Genomic DNA, 12,656 nt, shown 5'->3' with positions numbered 1-12,656 from the left:
TGTGAGCGTGTTTAAGTCTCAGGTGTGCTGTGTTGGCAGTTCAGTTCGAATATAAATAGAGTGTCCCGTCTGAACCATCAGCCCCTTCCCACCCCACCCCCCATCCATCCCGTCCCCCTCAAGTATTGACCCACGGCAGTTTGTCTCATTCCTGCCAATGCAAGCACATCTTCTTCTTCCTCAGCCAAACACACACAAATCCATAGAGAGCGTGGGTGTACGTGTGAACGCCAAAGAAATTCTAACTACATAGTTTATGTCAAAAGTACAGGCCCAAACCCAGACACACACACACACACACACACACACACACACACACACACACACACACACACACATTTTTGTTGTTTGTGGGGACATTTTTCTGACATCTCCTATTTGTAATTCTCAACATTGACCTCTACTTTCCCTTATCTTAACTATGACTCTGACCTTGCTATAAATAAACATTTTGCTATTGAATTTCGGGAAAATATTCTTATACAGTTTGCAACACATTTTCATCAATACCTTTTCCGTTATTAAGAGTCAATATAACCTTGAGGTAATGCTTTGTATGGGAGACACAGTGGGAATTTGAATGTACTCAGACCTTGTTTGTGACACTGCTGGATGGTCCTCTGGATGAAGGCCTGGACTTCTTTGTAGGTCTGTAGGAAGCTGTCCTGGAATCGGCTGGCCTGCTCAGCACTCACCCCAAGGATCCCTGATAGACGCTCACGACCTGCAGAAGACAACATATTATGAAAGTGTGTTTAATAATGCAAGCTTACATCAGTGAGAGAAGTTACAAGGGATGCCAGGCAGATGTAAGATAAATGTGATTAGGTCATCATGATTCATATTGCACTCAATAGACTTTGAGTACCTTCCTCACACAACTAAGTGTTATAAGAGCTAGCTGAAAAGTGGGCAATATCCGCAGTATGTTAAAGGAACAGTGATAAATGTTGAGGAATACACTTATTGGCTTTCTTGTTGAGTGTTAGACTCCAGAAAGTTACTACACCTGGCATATAACCCCCCTATAACACTGCAATGTGCCGTTTTTACACTTCTGTGTTAAAACTGATTAACAAATGAGATATAACGTGCTAATTAGTGAGTTTAACAGGTTACCTTTGGACAGAACCAGGCTAGCTGTTTCCCCATTTCCAGTCTTTGTGCTAAGCTAAGCTAACCAGCTGCTGGCAGCAGCTTTATATTTACTGTATATATATGACAGTGGCATCAATCTTCTTATCTAACTGTCAACAGTAAAGGATTAAAGGAACAGTTACCCCAAAATCTAAATTACGTATTTTTTCCTTTTACCTGTAGTGCTATTTATCAGTGTAGATTGTTTTGGTGTTGCAGAGTGTTGGAGATATCAGCTGTAGAGATGTCTGCCTTCTCTCCAAAATAATGGAACTAGATGGCACTCAGCTTGTGGTGCTCAAAGTGCCAAAAAATACTGGTTACTCAAGATAATCCACAGACCTTGTTGTGAGCAGTTTCATGCAGGAACTATTTTCTTTCTACACCCACGAAACATGCAAAATGAAGCATGAAGCTCAGGCTGCCAGGAACACCACTCAGCCTTGCTTCCAGTTGTTCTCAATGGCCATCCACGTGTAAAACTGTTGACAGGACAACTCAAACTGCAAACAAGGTCAATTATGACTCTTTTTATTGTGATGTTTTTTATCCATGGAGGTTTTATATTTGTAAAACTTTCCTCAAGCAGAAGAAAGTGATTTAAAATCCATGACATCATCACAATGTAAAGTTTATGATCCAAGCAGGAACTCCCGAGCAAGGACAGTGGGAGAAACACTATTGCGCATAGTGATGCCCCCCAAGAGAAGTTTCTCTAAGGAGCCCAATAAATGAACTGAACTGAACTATTCAGTGGCCCACATACCGCACAAGTACACCCGAAAGCAAGAAACTTTTTGGCGTATGCTCCAGCCGAGCAGTTCCATTGAACTGAATAGGCGCCATCTTAGAGTCCGATATCAAGTTATTATTCTACATCTATGGTGCATCTACCGTACTACCAGCTCACCTAGCACCGATGAGCTAGCTAATGTTACAGCTCAGCCAAGGAGGACGCCATTAATGTTTACATCTTGCTCCGTCACAAGCACAAGCTTCTCGCCTATAACTTGATGCACGCTTCCTTCTGTGCATTAATACAGTCGGTAGGTGTAGTTTGGTAGAAAAAAAGTTCCTACATCTTAAGTAACCACATCATGATTTCTGTAAAGAGACACTGCTGTTGTGTTTTTCAAATTTTTTTTTTGGTGCTTTGAGCACCACAACCTGAGTGCCATCTAGTTCCATTATATTGGAGAGAAGACAGACATCTCTATGGGCGATATCTTCCACATTCGGCAGCTAACACCAAAACAATCTAGACTGATGAAAAGCACAACAGGTGAGAAGAAAATTTGTAGTTTTGATTTTGGGGTGAACTGTCCTTCAAACATATTTCTAAAAATGTCAGACTGTTCCTTTAATATGAATGCTCTGTAATGGTCTGCACTGTAGAAGGACCTGACTGCTCAGTGCTGACCTTGAGCTGACAAATGAGTAGCCAATGAATTTAAATGGAGTAAAACTACCTTTATCATGACTGACTGAAGAGTGTGGAAACAGATGAGAGAGGCCGGGGGGAGAAAGTTGAAACGGGGAGAGTGAACAGACGACAGACTGGACCAGAGGGTAAAAGAAATGACGAGGAAAAAAGTGGAGCCAAATGAAGGGTGAAAGATGGAAGAGGACAAGATAAAAGGAGGGTGGCCAAGGATCAGGGCAAGACTGCAAGAGGTGTGTGCATTTGTGTGTGCATTTGTGTGTGTGTGTGTGTGTGTGTAAAATGAAGATAAAGCTAAGAACACAAGGCCTTAGTGTGTGTGTGTGTACTGTATGCGCTTTCCCAGGAAGTGTTAAAGGTGTACAGCCTGTAGCAGGAGTAAAGGTGTGGGCTTTAAGGGGAGGAGGAGATCGATAGAGGAGTGTAGCGGCTGAGCTGATGGGTGCCACAGTTACTGTGTGTGTTTGTGGTTTGGAGCTCTGAGGGGGTGTGGTTGATGATGAGTTATGTCATGCCAAAGAGCTTAGAGCTGAAAGGAGAATCAGCAGCGGAGACAGCAGTTTCTGCAGTATCATAAACATACTGTGGAAAATTGATCGAGAAATCATGTATTAATAAAATATCTGACAAAAATGCCTGCTGATGGCAATGGAATTAATTCAGTGCTTTAAGAATCAATATAAATAAGTCAACTACATTTTTACTTGTTATATCAACCTAATACCAGTCAGAGTTAACGATAAGTTGACCTTACAGAAACAGAATCAGAGTAGATCATATTTTATGAGTACTGTTGCCACTTCAAAGAGCCATAACAACAACTGTAATTTTCTTTTGAAGTAGTCAAATGACCACAGCAAGCAGTTCAATGTATGGTCTACTCTTATTCTGTCTCTAAAGTTGATCTGTCATTCTTCATTCCAGTTTAGCTGTGCATAGCCTGTACGATTTGAGCCTGTCATTTTAGAGTTGGACAAACTTTCAGCCTTGTCATCTGCCGCGCAGTGAGCAGGGGGGATTGTGGATCGATCACAGTGTGATCTTGCCTGATGCCAGACAGAATTGTCAACTTGTTAGACCAAACTCTATTCATCCGATTGTCCCTAATTAATCTCTGGAGACGAATGGACCCACTTGAGTACCATCATCATCACCTGTTTTGCCGGGCTTTTAAGAGAGGAGTGGAGCGAAGTAAAAACAAACTACAATGTTGAGCAATATTGAGAAGACGTGTCAATTTAGAACAGCCTCGATAGCAGCGTCTATCTTGTCTGTAGGGTATGCAAGTGTTGTTATTACTCCTCACTGGTTCCAGCACACAGCTTGACAATGCTTGAAAACAGCCTGATAATGGCCTTAGTCCCACCCGTGGCACTGATTGGTTGTTTTTATTTAACCGAGAAACTGCTGTTTAATGTCACAATTCCTGACAAATCAGTCAACTCGAAGTCAGTGGAGTGGGTGGATTTACAGATCTGGACCCAGGCAAAGCTCAATAAGTTGCTTCCAACCAGCCGTCGAACGTTCACATGAATGACATGTCAGAAATTCTGGCCGACCGTCGTCAGGCTCTTGCACAGCTGAAGCACAGCCACAAGGTCAGTGCTTTCTTTCCTTACTCAATAAATCTTGCAGCTGATACCTTGCTAGTGTGTTGGTGCTGCTAACTTGTGTGTGTATGTGTGTACCTCTGCTAGCAAACAAACCTACACAGGTTACTTTCATTTATGGTCAACCATACCTGAACAATTCACATCACTGTACACATTCTAGAATTATAGGGTTACACAGGCAATTTGTATGATGATGTAGGCGTGGTTGAGGGCTGAGGACTCCTAAATCCTGGAGCCAACTCATTGGATCAAACCATGTGCTGCCATGTCATGGAGGGGATTTAGGTTTAGTTACTTTTACTTTGTATTTTGTTGCCGACCATTTGTTTACCTCAAGTGCATTACTTGGTTTGGCCAGGCCACTATATATGCTCCCTTATGTGTCATTTGGACAGGTCAGTTTGTTTAGTTAACACCTTGTTTGGTTATTATATTGAGTATAGTTATGTTATGTTGATAGGCCTAGTAGTTCATTTCTTGGTTTGAAATTTTTCATGCATTTTTGGGTAAAAACCCTCCCACGATTTTGGCAACAACTCCTGTGTCCTTGTTGTGTCACTGCTTGGTCCCTAACAACAGCAGTGACACAACAACTCCTGTGTCCTTGTTGTGTCACTGCTTGGTCCCTAACAATCTCCCTGCCCATAGCCCCGGGCCTTTAAAATGAATCTTTATTGACAATCGTCAATAGCTAGAACAGTCCGCAGGGACCCATGGACACTTTTACTGTCCGTTTTTCATACATGATATGAGCGCTCAGGTTGTGGATTCATGATCGGACTATACAGTGTGAGCACATAAATCGTGAGCTTTGGCATGAGATCACAGACGATTTACCTCTACACTCAGAGTTGGAATTAAACAAAAACATTTCTAAAACAGGCTCAAATTGTACAGTGTATGCCCAGCTTAAGTTGACTTATGGCCAACTTGACTTATGTCACATAGGCGGAGCGGAGCGGGGTCTCTTTCCTGCGACACAGACTCCATCTCTGGTTGCTGCCAGCTTCACTGTGTGTGTATTGAGTTTTCCCAAGTGATATTGCAGTTTGTTTGCAGCGGCTGGAAACGTATGAGCTATATTAACTGGTACTGAATTAAATAACACGATCATTTTAACAACAGCATACAGATTTGATTGATTTATTTTAATCTGAAATGTAAAAAACAAACACAGCATTGCTCTGCTGCTTACTGTTGCCTCTGGTACAATGAGGAATTCATTTTAATAGTTTTTAAACAGACTGTCGTAGTTTTTTATACAATTGCATGTAGTTTATACCTGTTGAAAGGCTGCCGAACTGCGCGTAGAGAAATATAAATACATCAGCTGTATAAGAATAACATTGAGCAGTGTAGTGCTCACATAGGCAAGTGAGGCTTTCATGGTCAGTGTAGCAGCTGCAGTTGATTATAATAGACATGCTGTGCTGCGGCAGATGTACAACACTGCGACCACTTCCCATGTATTTTGGCCGTCAAACAAGATTATCACCCACTATTTTAGAAATGAAACACTTTAAAATTGGGTTCAGTTTTTTGTACGGATGACAATGATATATGACATGAAAAATTTGAAAGTCGGCAACATGGGCTTCGTTTTTGGAAAGTCAGCCTTAGAGCAAAAGATGACGACATCTGAGTTCATTCAAGCTGGCATGTCTGTCTGTGCAGAGGGCACACAGACACTGAAACATGTTAGGCCCTTTCAGCTTGTTTGGCTGGTTATGTGTTTTTGAGTGTGCTGAGCCAGAAGCCGCTGAGCTTGATATGCATGTACTGTATGCAACAGGGACGGAGAATGAGACAAGTTACCATGAAGATGTTGAGTGCACGCTACAGACGTGCTCCTGTGTGAGTGAAGCCCCGCATTCCTGCTCAATGAAGTCAGTTCAAGGAGTGACCTTTAACCTTTGCTACTGAAGCTCCAGCGCCTCTCGGCTCATACCCCCATCTATCTTTCTTGCCCTCTTTCATCTCTCCTTCAACTACTACAACCCTCCTATCAGTCCTGCCCTCTTTACTTCTCATTTTCATTCAGTTTTTTCACCCTAATGAAAAGTAAACTATTGTAAAAAGACTGCTGATATGCTAGTTTAAGCATTTTTTGAAAGTCCTCAGAAAAAAAAATGCTATGTGTTGTTTCTATGTCATCCTTTTTATTTTTCCCACAGCACATTACACTTCTGTCTCACCTTCATCCTACCTTTTTTCCTCCAACATCATCACTTGCCCTTCTTATTTGTTGACCTATTTCTAAGTGTGTGTGTGTGTGTGTGTGTGTGTGTGTGTGTGTGTGTGTGTGTGTGCACGAGTCCATAGCCCCGCTCTGCCCCTCCTCCCTGGCCTGATTATTGTCTTGCAGAGAAAGCTTCCTTTTAGTATTTGGTATCCATGGCAACGCATCCTTCCATGAAGAGCTGTCTGTCTATGCTGATCAGGAGCTCCTTGCATTCCTCTCCTCATTTTCTCTCCCTCAGCCGTCCCACCCGCTCTTCACTCTTCCCCTTTCCCCTACATTATGCTCTGCTCCACCACCACCACCACCGCCAACACCACCTCCCCCCACTCCCCACCTTTTCTTGCCTTTAGCCTACATTTCCTCCGCTCAGCATCTCACTCTGTCGCGCTCTTTTACATCTCCTTACGCACTCCATATTTTCGCTGCCTTTTTAGCACTGACCTTTTACTTTATGAATCGTCCCTGCATGCATCCGATGCCCCCCTACATGTCTCAAATGAATAGCTTTTACACATTCGTGTCATCGGCTGTTGAGGTTTATCGAGTTTCCTTGAACTGACTCATTCATCAGTGTGTGTGTGTGAGTTACTGTGTTTGTGTTCTGATGTTTGTTTTCTCCCGCTGAGCTGTGACTCCTGCTACAGTAGAAATACCACAGAACACACTATCAGCTTGGGAGCATCAGGTTTTGTTGAGCTTTTGAATGCGCTGTACGCATACTGAGTCCAAAGTGACAGATAACTGCTGGCCCAGTTCCGCTCATAAAAACCATGCGCTGCAGGGTCAGTGCTGATTGGTTAATCAGATCAAACATGTTTTCTAGTTTTCTCATGATGTTCACTCCAGGGAGAACAGTCAATGTACTGTTTTGATAATATACCGTGTCTGGGTCAGAGTAAGCATGAAACCAACAAATGCAGCGCAGCAGAATGTTCTCCTGTTAACATAAAGTAAACCAATGTACACTAAGTGATATCTTATTAAAGTACAACATGCAAGGTTAAATTTATTTCACGGCCAAATATTTATCCCAAAAGTGAGGCTGAGTTTTAAATATTGACTGGTGTCAGCAGACTATAAAGAGGTCAGAACGGAGTGCTTTTTACTTAGCTGTATCAACAAATAAATACATAAATACATGAATAAAAAAAAACAATCAGAAATAAATGAATAAAAGAATAAATAAATGCTGATATAAATAACTGAATATAGACAATTAAATGTAGAAGTTGGAGACACAGAAATACCAAAATAAATAAATGCATATGTAAAAAAACATGTAGGACTAAATTTAAGAGAGAAGATTTATTTATGTAATGTATGTATTTATCAACTCGTATTTATTTATCTATTCATGCATTTATCTATTTATTTCCATATTTAATTCAATAATATCAAATACAGCTAAATACATACGCTATCATAGATGCCTTCATTATAAAAATGAACCAGTTACATCTTTTTTGCTTAAATTACACTTAAGTATCCACAGTTTCTCAAAGCATGATCAAACATTAAATGAGCTTTATCATTTTTAATTCTGTCTGTTTTGTTTTTTCAGAATTTTCACAAAAAATATCTGGATTTTTAAAAAGAAGCAGATCAATTAGGTCCCAATGCACCTGAAAGTTGTTCTTTCCTGTTGCAAGAAAATGCTGAGCATTATAGTTTGATATAGGAAAAAAATAAGCCCTTTATGTTCCGCAGAGGCCGCTCAGATGCTTCTGTGAAATCAATAATGTAGGATGAGCTGTGTTTTGAATAGGTGCTGTAATCTGGTATAATAGCAGTTTTGACATCAGGCTCTAAAGCTGTCATTTAACCACACAAAGGTTAACTGAAACTAGTAATGAAAAACATTTTAGTTACCTGAAATAAAAAATAAAAATAGACATTAGGGAAAAAAACAACAACTAACAAGCGATATTTTGTACTCACATTACATTACAAGCATTAAGAAGCAATGGTCCATATGTGTTGTTTGTATTGCAATACCTATTCTGATCTTCTTGCCTCTAACAAATACTCCCCATATTATAATTGGAACAAAAAAATCTAAAACTGATACCAAAACTAATAAAAACTAAACTATAACAACAGATTTTTAAACAATAAAGACAAAACTGAAACAAGCAAACCCACTTCAGAAACTAACCAAAACTAAATTAAAAACTAATGAACAAATAAACTCCCTCAACTCACAATTGTTAGACAAGAATGTAAATCCTCTGCCAATGATTACGTCTCTAGCTGGCCCAGATATCTACCACATGTCCACCAGCTCGTATCACTCTGGTCATGTGTGTGTGTTAGTGTGTGTGTTCATAAGAGCATACACGTGTGTGAAGCATAAATGGGTCACAAGAGCCACAGACAAGTCTCTTTATGGGCCACATGGGTCTATTATACATTCATCTTCCTTTTTCTATTTTTATCTTCTCCTGCCCCTCCACCATCGCATCCACCGCCATCCCAGTTCACCCAGTGGAATCAGGACTGTGGTCCACAGCATGAAAGAAATTAGCATTTTTGTGTAAACATCATAGATGGTATAAAATAATGGATGAAGCCACCGTGACATCACCCATTGGTTTTGAAGCCTCAATCTCAGCATTTTGGCCTTCACTATTGTAAATCAATTACTACCACCCACTGCTCTGTAAGGCCCAATCCCACAGAAAGCACTGAAGCAGCTGGATGTTGCTTTTTGTTTTCCAATGAGAATGGAGCTTTTTGCTACTGAAAAAATTTCAACTCAGAATGAAAAAGCACCCCACGTCATCTCCGCCTTTTCCCCATCGTCCAGTCTGATGATTTGAGAGGCAGGCCTGCTGTGGTGGTCATGACAATGAGTTTACAGCTGGCACACAATGGAGGAGAAACTGGTGGTGGTGGTTGCTGGATACCCAGAGCTTTACGACTTTACAAACTGCAGTTACCACGATCTCAACAGAAAACAGCAGGCGTGGAGGCATGTAAGTGCAGAACTTGAAGGTTCGGATAAGACGTTTTCATACGTAGACTGTATTAAAAATTAACATGAACGGTTGGGTTGCATGCAGTAGTTAGCCATGTGCTAAGCTAACGTTAGTTCACTTTCAACGTATCCCTCGGCAAGCTGTAATACAGAACTGTGTAGCTGTTAGCTAGCATCTTTTTTTTACCTTGTTTTGTTACAGGAGGAGTGCGAGACAAGAATCTGAGAGAAAGGAGGGCAGAAAAAGACAAAAGGAATGGGGCAGAAGGAGGCAGCCAGACAAGGTAGACGTTTATGGCTAATATGTCAGAGTGTGTTTGTACTCACCTGCGCCGTACACAACAGAGTAGACGATGCGTTTGGCATGTTCCCGATCCTCAAAAGTCACCTCACCCGCACTCACTCCCTTCCTGAGGGATAAAGATAAACACATTTTTTAGGGGTGAACAACATGGTGTCCAGATCAAGACTTGTTCAGTCTACAGGTTTCAAACGTTTTCAAGATAATTTCTGACTAAATTTAAGACTGTTTTTGGATAGATCATCCTTTTCTTGTTCAGGCATTGCACGTAAGTATAAAGGTAAGTAGTGTACACCGATGTAGGGAGGAAAAGGACGGTAGAGAAATCCAGAGAAGAACAAATAAAAAGAGAGAAACAATGTGAGATGTGGAGGTTAAAAGGACACAGAGTACAAGGAGACAGAGGAACTACAGAGACAGGGAAGAGATAGAGAGGGAAAGGCAGGGATGGACAGACAGACAGTTATGTAATGTGACTTGTAGACAGTCATAGTACTCAGGATCAGACAGGGTAGGATAACACGTCTGGAAAGTGGCATTTCTGGAGGGGCTGACTGGGAGCTGCCACCGCTGATCAGTGTTGAGAGAGTGCTACACACACACAAACACACACACACACACACACACACACACAGAAAAATACAAATGGGAGCTTCAAAGCTCCAGTGTTTGATGATGTCAGATGCCTTGATGACTGCAAGCCCCAGGATAACGACTCTTAAATTTGAGGTAATTACACTTACCATGAGTGTTTGAGTGAGTGAGTTTTGTGTTAAATGACAAGTTGAGGTAAGTAATGCATAACCAATAACCTCCGGTGGGTGAACTCACGTTGAACATTTTCCTCCACTGTGCATCTCCTTGATAGATCTCCATACTGGATTTCCACTGCCCCCTGCTGGAAAGGCATTTATCTACTGGAAAACCCTGCTATTTTATTACAACAGATACACCACCGATCAAAAGTTTGGAATCTCCTGCCACAAAAGCTATATTCGGCATAGTCATCAGTCATATGTCTGAGAGGACTACACTATACTTTTAAATGGTCTTTGATGCGTTTAGTTTGTAGAATGTCTTTATTACAGGGAGATGTTATTTTGTATGAAGGGTTTGTTTAGAATATGAAGAACAAAATGCTGTGCAAATGGTTTAACTAGTCTGATAACTGAAAAGTTATAATGAGACCATGATCCCTCTGAGCAACAGTTCAATAAAGATATAAATAAATCAGCAGTCATTGATAAAAGAAACTGGAAACTTAGCATCAAAATGTGTTCAGATTAAATAGGAGCAGTTTCCTGTTTCAGTGTCAGGAGCACAATAATGCCTATAACTAGCTGGAATGAAAGGTACACTATGCAGGAATTATCGGTCACCTGGTCAATTCCTTGTTTTAAAGCGGGATTGATACTTGTGTGTCTAATCGACACTGTAACCTATGCCATAGCCTGATGTGCACCTCCCCAGAAATGTAACTACACGTCACAGCAACGCAGACCTCCTGTCTATTTTTGTAAGCTGAAAACATTTCCCACTAAGGGAAATGGTCTCAGGGAAAAAAAGCTATTATTTACTTTAATTTCACAGATAAGAAACAACTCCACAAAAATAGCATTACAAGTCTTGTGTGTAATTTATCCTGGCTTCATATGAGCAGAGGAAATCTCCGCTAGCTGCTAGGCTAACTTATACAATGTAAAATGCAATAGGCTTGTGCCAATAACGTTAGCATGTTGTATTTGTGGGGAAAATGTGTCCAGATAAAAAGTGTTTGTCTGTGAATGCTGCGAGTTATAGTGAAGCTGATTTGTGTCCTTGTGTTTGAGACTGTCTCTATTAAGCCATGTTTAATATGTGTTTAATGTGTGTTTTGAATCAACTAAACTTTACAGCACTTCACAAACACCCTGCTGCTGACTACTGTTTTGGAGGTGTAACTGCAGAGTGACGCAGACACACCTCCGCAGAAGTATAAATGCTCACAGCGGTGTAGGCCACATGCGTAGGGTCAGCATAAAGCTGACACACAAGTATAAATCTCGCTTAAGTCCTGACCTCACCCAGGCGCTTTGCCCAGGAACGTCCTGAACACAGCAAAATAAGAAGGAAATAAGAAAATACAGGCAGAGGGCAGAGTCTCTGCAGAAAATACACCACCACACACCTCAAGTGATGACTGAGAGGGATTACTTTTATGAGTCTATTCATGTTTTTTCAGGAAACTCCTACATGTATATCTTTACGAAAGTGATGCTTTAGCAAAGCTATACTTAAACCTCACAGTAGAAAGAGAAGGTTCATCCAGGGTTCACACTATTGGAATTGAATGAGAGAATATCAGTGAAACCTACTATGGCCTGGCAAATCACAGTTTAAACCTATTCAATCTGACCACTGAATGAACTGCAGAGAAATCAAAGAAAAAAACAACAGTTCCCAAAATATTTAGAGCCCAGTTGCACCGTTATGGTTCAGTAATGATCAAGTGAAAACACTAATGCGTCCTGATGTATACCAGACAAGGTCCTCATCATCAGTGCAGGATGTGGTGGTTGTTTTGGTGACAATGCACTAATGCTATATAACTTTCCCATTTAATATCAAGTTGGACAAAATGTTGTGTGACCATCTATCGTTTTGCCCTATGGAAGGAGACGTGTTGAATTCTGCTGACAGCGGTATCCCCAGCTGTACTGACAAAACCACTAACCTGACTAGCAAGCATACTGCAGAGCAGCTAGCAAAAGTGTAGACGTCAAAAAATGGGCACGGGGCAGGAACAAAATCTGAACACAAGCGGTCAGCTGGAGACACATAATAGACATGAGCGTGATGTGAACAAGGGTTTCAGTTGTCCACTTGTGATTTAATCACTCAAAATGCATACCAGGTACAAACAGGGCCTTAGGCTTGTTGCTTTACTACAAATTGAAGGACAAGGA

At 41.0% G+C, this 12,656-nt stretch overlaps 1 protein-coding gene across 1 annotated transcript in view; it reads right to left on the bottom strand.

Moving 5' to 3' along the window:
* The window catches only part of poln (polymerase (DNA directed) nu), an 89,643-nt gene that overhangs the window by 18,066 nt on the left and 58,921 nt on the right, over positions 1 to 12,656 (bottom strand). Inside the window, exons 20-21 of the mRNA XM_078164777.1 lie at positions 9,738 to 9,820; positions 593 to 724 (exon numbers count right to left, since the gene is read on the bottom strand). Of these exons, the coding sequence (XP_078020903.1) occupies positions 593 to 724; positions 9,738 to 9,820 (215 nt within the window). The remainder of the gene's footprint in view (positions 1 to 592; positions 725 to 9,737; positions 9,821 to 12,656) is intronic.

This window comes from Epinephelus lanceolatus, chromosome 22 (assembly GCF_041903045.1).
Source record: "Epinephelus lanceolatus isolate andai-2023 chromosome 22, ASM4190304v1, whole genome shotgun sequence".
Classification (NCBI taxonomy): domain Eukaryota; kingdom Metazoa; phylum Chordata; class Actinopteri; order Perciformes; family Serranidae; genus Epinephelus; species Epinephelus lanceolatus.
This window is presented reverse-complemented; position numbering and strand designations above follow the sequence as displayed.